The sequence below is a fragment of the Aspergillus luchuensis genome, chromosome 7 (assembly GCF_016861625.1).
Source record: "Aspergillus luchuensis IFO 4308 DNA, chromosome 7, nearly complete sequence".
NCBI classification, from domain to species: domain Eukaryota; kingdom Fungi; phylum Ascomycota; class Eurotiomycetes; order Eurotiales; family Aspergillaceae; genus Aspergillus; species Aspergillus luchuensis.
The window spans coordinates 2,399,578-2,417,496 of record NC_054855.1 but is presented as its reverse complement, the minus strand read 5'-3'; the positions used below and the strand labels follow the sequence as shown (position 1 = coordinate 2,417,496).

The window sequence follows — 17,919 nt, the reverse complement described above, 5'->3', positions numbered from 1 at the left end:
TAGCCGGATGGATGGAGTCAAATGGGATCACTACCGTTTTAATGGCAGCACTAGGTACACGGAATCTCCATCCGGAGCAGGGACGGACCTAGTACGGAGGAGAACTTACTGAATGACTGGACTGATCTCGAGATTCCAAGATGCAGGCCGTCCCACGCCGGACGGAACGCTCTAATTCTTCTCGGAGTCCGTGCTTAGTTTGAACTTTCTTTCTGTGAAACCTTCGTCTGAACCATGGGACCTGGCAGTGATCCCCAGCCTTTCAGCATTTAAAAGATAAGGGAAAGAGATGGGAAGAGCGAATCGTGATACAGAGCTTGTGTGTCCAGTCAAACGTAAGACGGGGCGATGGGAAATTGAAGCCATGACAATCAGGATATGACCATGCATGAACCGGTGTTGCCTCGATAGAGTGGGTTGGATTATCGCAGAGGGAGTTGGCCTGTCTGTGTATGTACTACACTATACTACTAGTATTGTATGGTATTATAACTTTCTTGTTATAACTAGGATGAGGGGGAGAATTGTTTTGGGGCCATTTCAGAGAGTAAGTACTTAGTTACTTACATACACCCAAAGAGAGAGAGCCTCCGAGGTAACTGGTACCTCCTAAGTACCTGTCTGGGTCTTAACAGCCATAATAGGTACCTTTTTCGGAGCAAACCCACCAGCACTGATGTTCAGGCCTTGAGTTGTGCCTCCGGTGTACCCCGTTAGGTACACGGCACACTATAGCGAGATAGCAAATACCTATAGCCGAGGATTATGGTATGCGATCCACATGCGTGCATTTCATCGCTGCTTAGGGCCAATTCCCGTCCTCTCACACAGAACCCCGGGTGCTTTTTATTTTAGGGTTTATAGAAAAGAAAAGAAAAGGATGAGAAATCATCATCATTACAAATAGTAGCTACTTAATGTAAAAACTAAAAAAGGAATGTGTGTAAGACGAGAAGGGAAAAGAGAAAACCGAAGTGAAACCGTGATGGGCTTAATGAATAAGCGTAGGAATCGACTAACTTAACTAACTAATGCAGAGTATCGGTGGATTGTCAAAAGACACATCTGTGCGCAGAAGAGGCAGACCGTCTAAGAACATGGATCTTGCACCTAAGCGCAGGCCAATTCTTCCACACAAATACTCTCTGGTGGATATCATCAGTTGCCTTCTTCAGGAAGGTAAAACTACATGCTAGATACTCCCCTCGAAAACTTTAACTAGTCATGCATCTTTAAATGAATTAAGATGAATTTTTCCGCTATACTACCAGACGGTGAAGAGAACACAGACACTAAAGCATATACGCACGCCCACATACACACGCACATAGAAAGAGCACTAGCTATACGGAGGAGAAATTCTTGTAGCCTGAGTTTACAAAAGTATTATTAATATTAGGAAAGAGAATACTAAGAAATACGACTACAACCACGATGGACATCCCTGGCGGAGGGTGAAGATACGTTGGTCTGAAGTTAATTAACCTACTAGGGCGCCTAGTGTGCAAAGAACAGCATCAGCGCCATACATGGGTCAGACTTGCTAAGACAAGATCCAAGAGTTTCGAGTATTGAGAGACTAAATGATAAACTACTTCGACATACACACTGCAAACACATAATAAGTAGTAAATTATAAAAATTAAATAAGATCAAGACCTTACATTTGGATCATTTCGAGTCAATCTCATCATCAATCGGACATTTTTTTCCTCTTAAAAAGAAACAGAGAGAAAAGTTAAAAAAATAAAAATAAAAATAAAATAAAATAATAAAAAACATCACGATTTCACGCACCGCAAGTTTTCCAAGCCCTCGCCAGCGTTTACCACAGTCTGGAATTCCCTTTAGTTACAAGCGCTACGGGTACCTGAGGTGTGGGTCTGCCACAATGTTCCCGCCTGCCAGGAAGTCACCGGTACCTCCGCGGCGGGTACCGAAGTGCTGGCTTTTTACCAAACCAAACAGCGGCCAAGTAGGGTAAGCTTACCTGGTTGCCGGAAGGTTCTACCCTTCCTACTGGTAGTTTTTAGTACTATAGTAGTATGGTACGGTCAGCGGTTAATTGGTTACGGACTGCGCCACAGGCCCCTCTGCCATTCCCCAAAGGCAAGTACCTCCTCGTCTCGGAACTCCCTTTGTTTCGATCTTCCCCTTTTCCCGCGATGTGCTTCGTTCTCTCGGTCGATTTCACACCCCGAAACCCCCGCTCATCTCCATTACGGTCCGTTGATCAATGGATACGGTGGTCTCATATTCCTGGCCATAAACGACCGCGATTCGGACTCGTCGGGGAAGGTCGAAGAGAGCCGGTGGGAAACCCATCGGCCTCAGTGACAACCTGTCCATGCAGGACTATAGTGGACTACCGTCTGACGGTTGATTCATGTTGGCGGGGCTTTGCTACTCCTGCATGGTTCTCGTGCATGGGCCATTGTCTGTCTCGATCCGATGTTACGATGCACAGGTGCAGACAGACCACTTTGCTTTCTCGCATTGCTACTAATAATACTTACTTGTTGGCCACCTTCCGACAATCGACCCGTCAAATGAAAATCAGCGGCAACATTGCCTAGATCGTCACCACGATGACCTGACGATGTACTGTGTAGTACTAGACCGTCTAGCGAGTTCACAAGCGCGGTGGTATGAGCCCAGCCTGCCTTGTGGGGGAAGGCTTCTGTCGGCTGGTCGGTCTGCTTCATCTCTTCCCGATGGATTTATTTTTCTTGTCCCTGAGCGCCCGCCGTGCCGACCAATTTGGTCAGACAAAAAAAAATTATGGTGAAAAATAAATCGAAACGGCGATTTGTGGAATCGGATTTATAAAAAAGGAAAATAAAATTAGGGAAGAGAAGAACGACCGCAAAAAATCCGCTTCTGCGCAACAATCCATACTATTGCCGGCAGCTACCTCTTGTTCCCTGACTCTCATTTATTATGAGTCGGTCTTCTCTTTTCTCATATGCTACTGAGCTTCCGAAGAGACTTCTCATCCAGATGGTCAACATGATCTCTGGACCATACACTCAATCTGCTCCGATGCTAGACAGGATGAGCAATACTGTGAGTGGACTGGAAGTATCCAGTCAGACGGCTTAGTGTCTGGGCTGGCCGTTCCGGAACATCCTTGCAGCCTTCGTTCAATCGCCTTCTGCACTAACGGGATCCATCCTCTCTACCCAGCCTCCAGGATTTTGCTCTCGTCCGCGCCTATTGCGGAGCCCAACACCCCCACTCTGCGGTTATCAACCACCTCCGCTGCTATCATTTTTCTGCCAGTCATCGCCGGATGCATTCCCGCTATCGTGAATAGGGCCAATGCATGCTTCTGCATTTTCCTGTAACTGTATGCATTACAGTACACGGACTGACACACAAGAGACAATTTGCTGTCGGGATGGATCGACCGCACTACCTACTTCCGGGCCCCAACCCCGAACCTCATTCCCTTAGGAGAAGAGTGCCTTCATTTCTGAGCAACCTGTCGATTCCAGGCCATTGACCCAACATCTTGGGGCGCCCGTACCCACTCATCATCAATCGCCTGTCGCCCATCATGTACCGTCAGAACGCGCTGCGTCCCGTGAGAGGGTCTTTTTTTGCCCCAGAGGAACGCCTCTTGACCCGGAGGCGGCAAGTCTTGCCTTCCTGGATATGCCTAGACGATCCTCTTTCGATTTTCTTCCTTATATCTATTATTATTATTATTATATTATTTTTTGTTCCCCCATTTTATGTTATTTCTTTACTTCTCATCTCATTTGCTATCGTCCCCTCAACTTATCCACCCCTTTTCTAGTGCACAGGACTTTAACTTTGTCTGATTTCGTAGCCAGGGCGTACAGCAGTAGCCGCAGGCTGTTGTTGCATTGCTTCTTCACGCCGAGTCGGTTTTGGTCTTGTGGCCCCCCTGCTCTTGTTACCCGTCCGGGTTTACATCGTTTTCCCAGCTTTCATGCATCTTTAGTCTTTCGCTGCTTTTTGGCACCCCTCCTGGTCTTATTCGAACTGGCTCGGAAATTCCAGAGCTAACGCGCCCCTCCCGGTTGAGCGTGCGGTTGGGTTCCCTCCCCCTCTCTCCCCTTCCCCTCTGCTGCAAATGCCACCGACACTTGATGGCATTTTTGAAACCATCGCTCTTGAAACACTATCCTTTTCGGTAGCTTCCGGTCTAGTCCCTCTCTGGCAGGTTGGGGTCCGCTGTCCTTGATTCGGGTCACTTAAGTTCTGACCCATTGTGGCTCTCTTCTCGTCTTCGACTCTCCAAAAGTTGCAGGTCGCAAGGTAGAGGGGGAGCTAAAGAATAGGAGTCCCTGCAGCCTTCCTCTTGCCAACCGGCCGCATGTCTGGCATCTGCACCAGTGCTCTCCTGCGCAGCCCCGACTTAAAAAGTCCGTTTGGCTAGAAAACGTTTTTGAGAGGGTACGGTGTTACCTCACTACTGGTCGAGCGTCTCTCTTCCCCCCTTTTCCTCTTCTTACATTCGTTTTTCACCCTCGAGGTGGTACCAGTATGCACCGTTGAAACTGTTCTTTCCAGAAATCCATTCGATCTCCAGCGACGACGGCAGCCAACTGCCCTGACGTTTCTCTCTTAGGGCCACGATCCACTTTGGTTCCATCGTTTATTTTTATCTCCGTTCCCTTTTTTTCCTTCTTTCGATTTTAAATCTTTTTCTTTTTTTATTCCCCTTGTTTTCTTCTTCTTTCCTCCTTTTGGAACTTTCCCAAGCCTTTGTTCCACGCGGTGGCCTGAAATCGCAGAGGCAACTGTTATCCATTCGGAGGTGTTCCTACTGGGTTGTTTTGTTTCTATAGCCTCTCCTTACGCCGTCTTCTTGCTTTTACCCTTGCGATCTCTCATGTGTTCCACTACCTCAGTGAACGATTATTTGACTTTCAATGTCTGCTATTCAACCCATGTGCATCGGCTCATCTTCCTTTCATTCGTTTGCTGACCATTGTTTTGACCCTCTTCCTCTTTCTTGACATTTATTCGCTGCTCTCCTAGCTTGCTTTTGCATCTCTATTTAAGAACCCACGTGTTGATACACTCACTGGTGTAGACGCATCGTTCCGTTTGGGAGGCTCCGTGGCAATTCTGTTCTTCCTTTTTTTCTTTTTCTTTTTTATTGTTTCCCTTCTTTCTTGTTATCGTTTCTTCGGTCCCTCGTCGATTCGTGCTTGGTGCGTGTCGACCTGGTTGGCGTTGTGCTTTGCTCTTGACTGTTCTGTTCTACATCCGTAGTCGCGTGACGCGTCACTCTTTATATCTTGCTTCCAGTCTAGATTCTGGGATCGGTTTTACATTCGGTTCGTGTGTTTGGTCAATCATCAAGCAGGTAATCCGCCTCCTTATACTTCCATGGTCTGCTGGCTATGTCGAACCAACCAGAGAGGCCATGGACTGAGGAGGAGAAGGTAGGGCCTCCAATCCTCGCCCCTCTTCCTACGACAGATTTGGGCATGGAAGTCCCTCTGTCATCGCAATTACCGGTGCTCTTGCTGACGGGGGTATGGCTGGCTCTAGTACACTCTGCTTACGGAGATTCTGAAGAAGGCCCGAGTGCCTTCGAGCCATCTTGTCAGAATGATCAGGGATTTCAACATTACCCCAAGCTGGGCGGATATACCCCTTCCTCCAGGTACAGATCTGCCAGCACCTTCCGCTTGTCCTCTGCCCCGGGCAGCTTGAGTTAATGCGACTCACTTCCTGTTCGCATTGACTGCGTACGAGGACAGCCTTTCATGCTCTGGATGGTTGACTTAGCATTGCTGATCCGATTCTGTCCAGGTCGCTCCCTCAATTCCTGTCAAATAGCGTTCTGTAACATGCTGCAACACGTTCAACTATCCGTCACTCACAGCCTCGGCTCGATTCCCCCGCAACCCCATGAACCCTCCGTACCAGCAACCGTTCCTCTAGAAAGCAGTAGCGTCTTGCGCAAGAGGCCCCTAATTCCTTCTGACAGGGCAATTCGTGCCCCGCGTGCGATACAACCACGCCCTGCGACGAGCACCGCTTCTTACAGTAGCGAAAGTGGAGCTTCGGCCCTCTTGTCCCCAAGTTCGGAGAGCGTCACTGCCAGAGGAGAGCCTCCACGGAAGCGTGGACGGCCTAGTAAGGCTGAATCGGAACGGCGCAAGGCAGCTGCTGAGGCTCGTGGAGAAACGTATCCACCCCCACGGCGGTCTGGATCTCACAAGCTGAAAGTTTCGTCTACGCCCACTAGTCCCTCCGGAGTCGCACCAGGGTTGCCGTCATTTTCGCCCCAGGCCAGCAGCAGTCGCCCGCCGGAATTACCACGACATGAAATGCACTACGTTCCTCCGCCGGGGAGGCCAATTCCGTTGATGGGACCGAGTAGCGACGAGCGGCCAAGGGATATGCCGAATCAAGACATAGGCTCTTCGATGCGAGAGCTACCGCGTCCGGATTTGAGACAGACTTTGCCATCACCCGGAACCCTACATTTAGGTCATAGAGATACACCACTCATACGACGGGAACCGGGAGTGCCTTTTGAGCCTCTCCCACCGGACAGACATCCTTTCTCACAAAGCAACCGGAGGAGTCTCATACATCCTACTAGCAGATATCCAGATGAACCGCCCACACCAGCCTCCGATCTACCCATATCTAAACCACCAGAGAATAGGCCGGAATGACATGAAGAATAAGCACACAGCGTCTCCGATTTCCCGGTTCATCATGGCATGGCGGACGAATTACAACATTGAATATGAACGATAGTTAGCATTGGTTCGGAATCCCTCACCAGAAAAGCAAATCGGAATGTAAAGGAAGCAAGGCAATGGGCGCCACATCCTTCTTACGTTATTTTCTTCTTCTTCCCATCTCACATTATTGCGCATCGGGGTCCCGCTGTTCGGCGGGGCGGCTTGATGGACAATTTGATTGCTCATGCTTGGCGGATCGATATCCCTATGACCGAGTTGAAGCGTCCGACAGACATGTCCAATTTTACTTTCTCTGGGCTGGCTTAACTTGCGCGTATCTGGCTGAAGCTGTGCAAAAGTCGGTCAACCTCGTCACCAAAAGCCTGATTGGTCCACTTTCCTTGATCAATTTCCTGCGTTTTTCTTCTCCTTCCTTATGCGTACATGCACCTTAATGATGCACTGAGTTGATGATCTTCCATGCATATTGAATTCTGCACACATCATCGGGCTTTCGGAGCACTATTCCAAAGTCTCCATTCATACGAACTTCATGAATATGACGTGACATATTGACTTTCCTTGTTTTGGGCATAATCTTCCTTGTCCTACATCATGTGCTCTCTCTCTTCCTCTCCCTCCGTCTCTCTTATTGGCATTCTTCTCTTCTTCCGCTTGTGGCTTCTTCTCCACTGGCCAACTTTTCTTCCTCTTCCTCTGCCTTGACCCTCTCCGCTGTCTCTGAGCGTGTGGTTCTTCTATGGTCAGGACATAATATATTGTATAATTACTAATTCTTTTAGTGATCAGATCTTGACAAGGTTATATGTACAGCTTTCCAGTTCTTTCTTCAAGAGGTCATCGTGCCATATTGGAGAAAGACGAACAGAGGATCAAAAGAAGTTGAAGAGGAGCAAGCACTATTAAGCACAGCTCCAAACGCGTAGACGTCAGATGTAATATCTCTAGCTCTAGCTCTGCTTCACTGTAATGTTTGTGCATCGTAATATGTATTAGGGCGCCCCGTCGAGCCTGTGGCTGGCTGGTGATTGTTCGTTGCATGATTATTATTCATACCGAGTGTTCTAAGGATTTTGCATTACACTGCTATATCTAAGCTTGTCAGAAATGCTATTATCTGACATAAGTACAGTAGGGAATGAATATGTCGCCAGGTATTTTCTTCCTTCTGGCTGCTGCATGCAACGGTAATAATAATCCCCTTTCTATTTTACTAAAAATGACTTCGTAGTTGCCCGCTGTCGACCTATACCCAGGGCAGTCCTCTCCCATCATTTTCTCGATCACGGGTCCTGACTACTCCTGACCCGATCAAGCAAGGACCTTAATCTGGTTGTCGAGGAGATATCTGATGGATCAGATGTCTCAGGGCCACTAGTCGTGGTGGTACCAGCCGCCGCAGACAACGATGCGACTGGCTCCGGAATGCCGCCCGAGGCAGATGGCACAGATGGGCGAAGTGGGGCCGGTTTTTGATTCTCTGCAGCCTGCTGTGCTTTTTGTTCTTGTTGTCGCTGTTGTTGCTCCAATTGAAGTCTGATGGCGCTAACTGCAGAGCTCAGGCTTAGGCCTGTGTTCTTTCGGCCTGATGCTATAGGTGAATCGGGGCTATGTTGTCCCACGAGTTTCTTCACATCGTCTCGTCCTTCCACGCGGCGGGTGAGGTACATCTTGGGAATGGTGCCTTGCCGGGGAAGGGTGCGGGTCCGGATGCGTTCAATTTCTTGTCGATAGGCGGTCTCGTAGATGTCGAAATCAGCGGCACCGGGAGACTCGCTTACAATTGGATGGGATACGTCGACGTCCATCTCGTCGGGTTCGGCAGATATCATGTTGTCAGGTTCTTCGAAGATGGGATCGGTGTCAGCATCCATGTTGGGTTCGTTGGACGAGCCGGTGTATGTTGATGGTCCGATGTATAGGAACGGGAATTCCTCCTCCAGAGGATCGCGTGCATGGCCACGGGTTCCTTCAACGCTGCGCTTTGTGGTGACCGAGCTAGCCCGGGATAGCGGGACGAAAGGAGACGGGGACTGAGGGTTGGAGTTGGATTGGAACTCGTCAATCGACCCTCCGGCGATATTGTGACTGCGAATAGACCCGGAATCTTTCCGTTCAGGCTCCATTCTGGAAGCAATTCTGCCGTTGTTGCCTGGCGCAGGTCCGGGTTTACTGTGATGGCTGAGAGACTCGCTGCTGTCGGTAAGCTGGTTGGGAATTAGATCGTCGCGACGCTGATGGAAGCCTTGCAACACGTTATCACGTTCCCAAGGTCGCCTATTATACATGTTCAGACTCTGGCTCTTGTTGAGCATGGGCATATTGCCGCTGGCTGTGAAGCTCTCCTCTGGCTCCATCTCCATTGGAGGCTCAACAAAGTGCGTCTCGTATTCTTGACCAAGGATGCTCTGCATGGGCGGGTCTGCCTTTGCCGGATCTATCAGTCGTTTGAAGTGCGTAACCGCCTTGATCTATTGGAATCGTTAGCTTGAAACTTACCAGTCACGACAGTAGTATCTTCAATGAGGTTATCAACTTACCACGGCCATGACGTGACCAATAGTTTTCGTAATGGCGGAGTTCATCTCTTCTTCTGTGGGCAGACCGACGATCTCAGCGGTGTTCTCGCTCTCTGGTAGAAGAGGATCAAGTCCATTCTTCGTCACCCAAGGGTGTTCCTGTATGCAGACTATGAGTAAGATAATGGCGTACAGGCAGCGTTTTTGCTTCACGACGTACCCGCAACTCCTCCATCGTGATCCGCTTAGCCGGGTCCTTTTCCAGGATTCGGAACATCAAATCCTTGAAGTTCTCGTCGGTCTCTCCCTCGCATACAACAGGGTCGTTCTTGATGGCTTCGTAAAGCTCAAAGATACTTTGCTTCTCGAATGGGAGCCTGCCATATCGAAGGCAGTACAGTGTGACCCCCATAGACCATATGTCCGTAGCCTTGCCCGAGACATCACCGTGTCTCACGACGCACAGTTCCGGCGGAAGAAAGGCAGGAGAGCCTGCTGACTTTGCGGTAAACATGTTTGAATCCTTCTCGAACATCTCCGACACTCCAAAGTCAACGACTTTCAAGACATCGTCACTCGTCAATAGACAATTGTCTGGTTTGATATCGCGATGTACAATACCCTGCGCATGTAGGTATTCGATTCCTAAAATCAGATCGCGGAACCAACAGCGGCATTGGTCGTCATCATAAGGATCTGCTCGTTCCTCGAGCCCGACCTTCATGATCACTCCTTTCTTACACATCTCCATGACCATGTATAGTGAGTCTTCTGTAGGATCATCGAGGACTTCTATGAGAGATACAAGGTTGTTGTGATTCAGCTTCTTCATGATGGCAATTTCTTCCTTGATCAAGTAGAGGGCGTTTTCCTTGTGCTCATCCCCACCCGGCGGGCGGCGATGCAGTGGGGAGTTGAAGCCATCTGAGGGACGCTTAGGGCCCCGGGGCCTGCGCAGAAGATGTGACTGGGCACGTTTCCGTAGACGAGCCTTGGAGAATTCCTTTACAGCCTGAACGGTGCATTCTCGGTCAGCTTCTTCAGGAGATACCCGAGATGATGTTGCGCAGGGGCAAGTACATATTCGTTTCCAAACTGGTCAGTGGCAAGATGCACTGCTCCGAATGATCCTCTGCCGATCTCTTGCTTGATCACATATTGATTGATCCGGTGCTCAGCAGTGCCATCATCCTGGCTGGTATAATACTCTGACCGAGCATTCAGCGTTTCCTGGTAACAACGATTAGCGAGAGAGCTATACAATCAAGAGGCAGGCGTATTTATAAGCGGTAGTCAAACAGCACGTATGAGAGCGTATTACCAGAGCAAAGAATACATACCTTAACTGGACGCCTGACTATTGGGTTCCGGCGATGATGTCTCTGGGGACTTTCGTAGGAAGGGGTGGAACTAATTTCCGAAGTCGATGTGAATCAGTATCCCCATGTAGGAGCATCCGGGAAGAATGAGTGCACGGTTGAAGAAAGCCAGAGACAGGCCTGAGGGCAGATTCGGAAGATGAGACGAGCAAAGCAGTGCAACTCACACACAGCGAAATGGCGGCAAAGGTGGCCGCTCGGTGGTGATCGGGCTGGCATCCTGCTGGGGGAGCTCGGCGTCCCCTGAGGCCATTGGAAGATGTCCACGACCGAACAACCGCGGCAAGGATTTAGGGTCCCGAGTGTTTCACACAAAGATCGGAACTTGGCAGACTTGGGTCGGTCGTGACGAGAAGAGGAAAAATGACGGTTGCCTGTGATGAAGTGTGGGGAAAGATCGGGGTTTACGAGGCAATGGAGATAAGCAGCCGTTGCGCCGAAGTCAAGATTTGGCAATGAGGGACCGACTGAAGAAGGATTCAGTGCTGTGGAACAGGGACTCCGGGAAGAAGAGGAGGAGGGAGAAATGATTTACTTCTCCTCAAGGTTGCGGTGTGAGATCAAAAGACAGGATCGAAGAGAGGGAGAGAGCTGAAAGAGATCGACGGGGGGTGATTGAGAGGGGAAATCGTGGTGGTTGAAGAAGTGGTGGATGCCCAGGGCACCAGATTTATGTAAGGCTGATACTAAGCATTACGAGGCGTTAATTCTGAATTTCCCCGAAGAAATAGTGATAGGCACGATTTATTGAACTTCAAAGCATCACTTGACGATCTGCTCGATATAATCTCCAGCCTACGACTCATCAACCACAAACGGAATTCTTAAACAGGGGAGTTCAGCATATAATCGAATTGTATTGTTTTTTTGTTTTTTTATGGAATTGGATCGAGAATCCGTGGATCTGAGCGACTCACCGCCCACGAGTAAGATCCCCGAGTCTAATTCAACTGATCAGCTTAACCTTCTCCCCTTCTTCCCCCCCCGTCAGACCCGCCCTCGATCTCCTTTCCTGGGGCTTATCATCTTGTATCTCTATCGTTCGGAAGACACGTTTCAAGCCACCTCTGCGACGCTCCAAATATAGACTGTTCGTTTCTAATCCGTTATCTTCGCTACTATCCCCTGTCGGCATCATGGTTGTTTACTCCTTCTATATCTTCGATCGTCATGGTACCTCCCTCGCATCCATCCACCCACCCATCCCCAGCCATTCCAATTGACGTTGCTAACCTGGTCTCTCCCATCCTAGCTGAATGCATCTATAATCGGCGCTGGCTCCCACGCCCAACCTCCATGACTGGCAGCAAGTCCTCACGACCGACTTCCGAAACATCTACTCCGGGTCTCCCCGCAACATTAGGCCAAACTGCGCGCGCCACGGACGACGATGCCAAGCTCATCTTCGGTACTGTTTTCTCCCTGCGCAACATGGTTCGCAAGCTAGGAGGCGAGGACGACAAGTAAGGACACTATACTACAGCGACGAGGCACCTCGACTGCGAGGACAGTCATTAACAACTCGGCCACGTTTATAGTTTCGTTACCTACCGCACGAGCCAATACAAGCTCCACTACTACGAAACCCCGACCAACATCAAGTTCGTCATGCTGACGGACCTCAAGAGTCCAAACATGCGTGTTGCGTTGCAGCAAATCTACATCAATCTCTACGTCGAATACGGTACGCTCTGGCTTAGCTTACGACGATGACTCCCTCTACAGCCGTACGCTGACCACCTCTACTTCTAGTGGTCAAGAACCCGTTATCTCCCGCCGAGCATCCAGGTGGTATTGGTGTGAACAATGAGCTCTTTGAAGAGTCTCTGGAGCAGTTCGTGGTATGTGCTTTCAACGTTGTCTAGTTGGATGTCATCTAAACCGATAACAGACTCGGGTTCTGTCATGAAACCGACTTGAAAATCCATTAACACCCTAATCGCTCATGGATCTGAGTCGAAGCGAGCCCCAAGCTTGATTGTTGAGCTTCCGCAAACAAGCATCCATGCGATAGCGGGATCAGCCCCTCCTGCATCCCTATGACCTCAGAGAGCCGTCGTGCAGCAACGGTCCGGTGCGGCGGAGGCCTTCGCCGGAGTCCCTTACTGTCGACTGTCGACACCTGCCACAGGTCCGTTACTCGAGCCACACAAGTGTCATAGCTACATAAGCACATTGCTCGCAGACCTGATTTCAACCCGACACCGGTCCGCGTCCGACACGAACAGCGACCAAGCCAGGACCAGGCACAAACTTTTGATCAGGTCAGTATGGGACAAACGAATTTATGACTTGACGTCTTATCATTATATAATATTCAAAAATGAAACATTGAGAGCATACATGTCCTCCCAGAGATAATTTACATATATCACATAATTACCCATATCATCAACCATAATCACAAAAACAATCCACAACATAACTCATTACACCCTTCCCATCATCCACACTCATCGATACATGGAAGATGTGATCAATCAAGCATAGCGAGTACTCGAAGTCCCCACATTGCCATACAACACCTCATCCGGCAAATCATCCTCATCAGGGCCCTCATTATACTGGTTGCGAGTCTGCGGCTTCGCGCCCCTCGTCCTTCCCTGGATCACATTACTCTGATCAATCGCCTCGTCTTCATCTTGAGCTGTACAACAAGCAGATTCGTTAGCACCCATTCCTCTTACACACAACGCATAAATCATTTTAATACGGTATGGAAGGGGGGAACATACCAAGCTGCTGATCCGAATTGGAATAAGGCGGCTGCATCGGATCCTCATAGATATCATCGTCCCGAGTCACGGGGACCTGATTCTTCAGACCCGATCGCGTCTCGTGTGCGTACGAGTTATCCCGGAAGGTGCCAGATACCGGGGACGGGTCGTTCTCGGCCTCGTAGAGGTCTTCGGCTTGACGTTCGTATTGGTTGGACATTTTTGATTGTTGCTGCGTAGTAGCTCTGAGTAGCTTGGGATGGGTTGATTTGATGGTATATTGGATGGTTCGGTTGGTTGGAGATATGGTTTGTAATACTAGGAATAAAGGGGGTATTTATGTTTGGTTCTATATGGTGATGGAGGGTTGATGCAAGATTGATGTCAGGTTGATGGGGGATGAAAGATTGGGTTTGGGGTTTAGGTTTGGCGAAGATGTCATTTGTTTCGTTGTTGCTATTCTTTGCTTTGATGTCAGGACTTTGCTGGGGTGCAAAGTAGTATCTAATGAGTGCTGCTGCTGCTGCTGTACCACTACAATCAGGTAGGTCATTGTGAGAGGGATGAGGTGATTGATTGTGGGGATAATGACGGTGATGGTGTCACGATATGCTTTCAATCGTCATCTTTGGATAACAGTACACTGTGTAGATGTACGGGCCAATTGTCTAAGGCAGCCATGCTGTGCTCAGTCAGTCCCTTCTTGCTACTGCGCAGTTTATTTTGTATACACATGGTAGGGCTGGTTCGGCTGCAGCGGGCGACCCAAACATAGTGACCCCCAAATAGCAAATCAGCATGAAAGCCAACAGCTTCCACGACGGGGAAATCACAAAGCTCTAGAAGCTACATGTTGGTTCGGTATTATCTCAACCACAGATCAGCTCAAACAGCGGGCATGACATCGCCCTTGACTCACGGTGAAGTAATTCGCCACGGTCTGGCCCAGACCTTTCATTGCTCGCTCACTCACTCACCGCCGCCGCCGCCATCATCCTTCTTCCATCAGGTCCTATCGGTGTGAACCCGTGTTTTGCGGTGTTCCTGGCTTTTTGCTGATGAGGGATTTGAAAGACACCAATGGCGGCATTCCCGGGTGAGACGTGACGGGATATGGTGTTGTTGTTCGCTGCCTTCCCTTCTCCCGTTGATGGCCGCTAACTATATGTGCCTTACCTAATCCATTCATCGTACCAAGAGGGAGGCGGGTGTATGTACACACACCATAAGGATCTCCATTATGACCCTATTTTTAATTCCAAAAATGCTATTTGGCATGGTTCATCTGACTGTTTCCTTCCTTCCTTTCGAGCGAGGATAACCAGAGAGGGAGAGAGAGAGAGAGAAAAGCAGGCTGTGTTCAACGGGTCGGCTTAAGCCGTGCGACAGAACACGAGTTGTGCTTGTGCCAAGTAAGCTCAGCTCTCGCAGCGAGTGAGTGACTCACGGGGCGATCAACTAAAAAAAAAAAGAAAAGAAAAACAAAAATATTGTTGAAGATACGGTCAGAGGAACTTGGGCCGTTTCTGGTCTGCACAGCACGGGCAGCTTGGCTGTTTTCCTTCTTTTTCACTTTCGCAGGATGAGAGAGAGAGAGAAAGCCAAGTCTATACCCGGTCTTGGTAGGTGGGCTTTGTTGTTTTTGTCACGGATTTGCTGGACAAACTTGAATCGGAGCGCAAGCATTATGTCGAGTCAGTCGGGAAGTCGGAAAGAAACGCATACATATGAAATTGATGGTCCGAGATGTTAGAACTGTTCAGTTCTTTTCAGTCTCAAGTGTCTCTTCTCCGCATGATCAAGATTTATGTTCTCCGATCACAATCAGCTGATACTTCGACATGAGGATGTGCCGTGTTATCGGGCAGATGTGCGAGTTGTTCTTTTGAGTGTCATACTAACTTAGTAGTAGTTAATTAATCAATTAGTTGGTTAAGATTAGGCAAGTTAGTAGACAGTCTAGTTGGGCATATACATCGATCCCGACGAAGCAGCAGCAGCAGCAACAGCAGTTGTCCGATCGTCGGGGCGAAGGAAGGACAGGCAATTCCGGGAGTTGCTGCAGTCAGTCCCACACCGTCCTTCATGTAGAGTTTCATACCCACAGCCATTGCAGCACCTTGTAAATCGGTAGATATAGGGGAGAAATGGAAGCAGCAGCAGCAGCAGCTTAATCTGACTCGGGAAAGGAACACGCGGATGCGACGAAAAGCTTGAACCGGCTTACCCGTCCAGTCATTCGCTTCTCTTCGGCTAGTTTACGTGGAGAGGGATCCTAGAAAAGAGGAGGACCAGCAAACTAAACAGTTAACCTCCCCCACTGCTACCGGAATCCGGGCGAATGAACCCGCATCCCAAGCCACCACTGACTCCATTCTCGTCGCTGTTGGATTATAGAACGTTGGGTTGGACGGGGTGCGCGGAGTCCGTGTGCCTGTGAAGTCATATCCCGCAATGGAATGTCCAACCAGGGGGAAGATGGAGGAAGGAGGGGAAGATCGGATACGAAAGCAAGAAGCAAGCAAGCATTGTAGTTAGGTAGAGATAACAGTTGGAGTTGTGAGTAGTTGTAGCTCAGGTTTCTGCTGCTGCTTTATGCTACATTTCTCTGTAGAATAGAACCAATTGTATGGATCGCAAGGACCTCTCTCAGTGTTTCTACTAGGTACCCTAAGCTATAGGGTTGACTGACGGGTGGTTGATCACCATAGCGGTGGCTGTCTGGATCCCGCATATTGGAGGGGGAAGGAGGGGAGGAAATACGGAGCAAAGCACCCATGACGATGAAATTAAGGATGTTCGGGGATCCATTTCGTTATCATCATACCACATGGCAAGTTACTGTACTCTCTCCCGCCACAGGATGGTTCAGCCCGCAATTGATCGCTGGTCCTGGATTGGATACTCACCATACTTTACAGGGAAGGTAGAGGGGGGAAAGGAAGAGGAAAGAAAAGAAGAGTAGCGAACAGCACCCGTATTTGGCATTACGAGGACCCCGGCGTCTTGTTGACTGGCATCATTATCCCCCGTCATCGGGATCCATGTTCATGTTCATCGCTCGGGTGGCGGTCGCCTGTCTAGCAGTTTCGATCATCCCATCAGTGCGCGCAGGGGAAATGACAAGGGCTGAAAAGCATGGATGGATTATTCCCTTATTGTTTCCGCGGGATGAAATGGAAATGAAATGGAATGAAATGAAATGAAAATGATGGGGTTGTCTGATCGGAATACTAGCGGTCAACCAAGAGCTGTCTCTCTTTTCTCCTCTCTTACTAGATAGATACCTAGTAGTTAGATGCCTACTAATTCCGTAGATACCTAGGTTTTACTACCTGACAGGCTTGGGCTTTAGCTTGAGCTTTAGCAGTGTTTCTTTTCTTTTCTTTTCCCGTAGTAATAACAAATACCATGCCATATTGTCATCAATTTGGCCGACGGTGGTGCCAAAGTCAACCCAGACAGACTCAATTTCCCCTGCTTCTCACTAAGTCCGTTTCTACCCTAGTACGGAGTACTCCGGACTCATTCTCCATCTTTGTATCCATAACCAGGCTGGGGTTCGGCCGGGTCTTTTTCGGCAGGAGGAGAAGGAAAGAAAAAAGCTGAGGAGGAGGAAGAAGTAAGAAACAGCACTAGTTTGCACGCGTACCTCATCCGTATCCATGGAACAAACATCCACATCCACTCGTGGGTATTTCTTAGCCGGAAACCGTATCGGAAAGCGGTTGTTCCTCGTTTCCGAACGTTCGTTCATCTTTCCTCGTGGAATTTTCCCCTCCCCAACTATGATTGCCAGTTCAACTTTCTTCAGTTAGTACTAGTAAACTACTCCTTAAGTAGTACTACACAGGAGTAGTCTTCGATTATGCTTTCTCGTTTCTCACTTACTTTTCTGTTTTCTTGCCTCTGATCAGTAAACTGATTGACCAGCTGATGATTATAACCATTTATAGCAAGTAAGCTGGCTGGCGATACGATGCCGATCTGTTCATTCACCTTTTTGCTTTTTGGTCGCGCCCGCCGATGTATGCAGCCGAAGCCAGGGTTGATCCCACCAAATCATCCATGGGTTTTATCAGCGATCCGGTCCAAATCACAATCAACTACTGCATCTTCTAACGTACGGAAGATGTGGCCTCACTTCCGTAGATTGCTGATATTCCATCGTCCCATCGAGATTGGACTGCAAAGCTATACGTATTAAGTTGTAATTACCAAAAAACAAAGATAATAGAATAAAATAAGGAAAAGCAAGCTGCAGCTCTTGCAGCTGCTTAGGTCTAGCTCATGGAAGATCCAGAGCTCAGCTCTCTCTCTCTCTCTCTCTTTCCCTCTTTCTCTTACTGGCGAGAAACACTGGATAGTATCTCTGTCTCACACACGCACCAAGCTGGATCGGTACACCGTCACATCCCCCACTGGCGGGGTCATCTTTATAATGGAGCCCTTGCCCGGGTTTCAGTAGGAAAATTAGGATACGTACTATCTATACACCGGATTGCAAAACCGGGGAGGAAGGGGAAATATCTAGACTAACCGTGAATGAATCAGTGATTAAATTCCAATACTTAGCTTTCCACCATGACTCGGCCAGGTT

General features: G+C 48.9%; 5 protein-coding genes across 5 annotated transcripts; 2 read left to right on the top strand and 3 right to left on the bottom strand.

Annotated features, from left to right (window-relative positions):
• Positions 1 to 2,384: 2,384 nt before the first annotated feature.
• AKAW2_70805S (uncharacterized protein) lies at positions 2,385 to 2,705 on the bottom strand (the record flags this gene model as incomplete). Its single annotated transcript, XM_041683427.1, has 1 exon — positions 2,385 to 2,705. The coding sequence occupies one exon, from the start codon at positions 2,703 to 2,705 to the stop codon at positions 2,385 to 2,387; it is 321 nt and encodes a 106-aa protein (XP_041547689.1).
• A 2,676-nt stretch (positions 2,706 to 5,381) lies between these two features.
• AKAW2_70804A (uncharacterized protein) lies at positions 5,382 to 5,833 on the top strand (the record flags this gene model as incomplete). The annotated part of the gene is made up of 2 exons (XM_041683426.1): positions 5,382 to 5,647; positions 5,797 to 5,833. The coding sequence occupies 2 exons, from the start codon at positions 5,382 to 5,384 to the stop codon at positions 5,831 to 5,833; spliced, it is 303 nt and encodes a 100-aa protein (XP_041547688.1).
• A 2,154-nt stretch (positions 5,834 to 7,987) lies between these two features.
• On the bottom strand, positions 7,988 to 10,055 carry AKAW2_70803S (putative calcium/calmodulin dependent protein kinase; the record flags this gene model as incomplete). Its single annotated transcript, XM_041683425.1, has 3 exons — positions 7,988 to 9,175; positions 9,245 to 9,382; positions 9,444 to 10,055. 3 exons carry the CDS (start codon positions 10,053 to 10,055, stop codon positions 7,988 to 7,990), a joined length of 1,938 nt encoding a protein of 645 aa, XP_041547687.1.
• Positions 10,056 to 11,772: 1,717 nt separating this feature from the next.
• On the top strand, positions 11,773 to 12,511 carry BET5 (TRAPP subunit BET5; the record flags this gene model as incomplete). Its single annotated transcript, XM_041683424.1, has 4 exons — positions 11,773 to 12,065; positions 12,141 to 12,286; positions 12,355 to 12,443; positions 12,494 to 12,511. 4 exons carry the CDS (start codon positions 11,773 to 11,775, stop codon positions 12,509 to 12,511), a joined length of 546 nt encoding a protein of 181 aa, XP_041547686.1.
• Positions 12,512 to 13,082: 571 nt separating this feature from the next.
• AKAW2_70801S (uncharacterized protein) lies at positions 13,083 to 13,539 on the bottom strand (the record flags this gene model as incomplete). The annotated part of the gene is made up of 2 exons (XM_041683423.1): positions 13,083 to 13,249; positions 13,338 to 13,539. The coding sequence occupies 2 exons, from the start codon at positions 13,537 to 13,539 to the stop codon at positions 13,083 to 13,085; spliced, it is 369 nt and encodes a 122-aa protein (XP_041547685.1).
• Between the last annotated feature and the right edge of the window lie 4,380 nt (positions 13,540 to 17,919).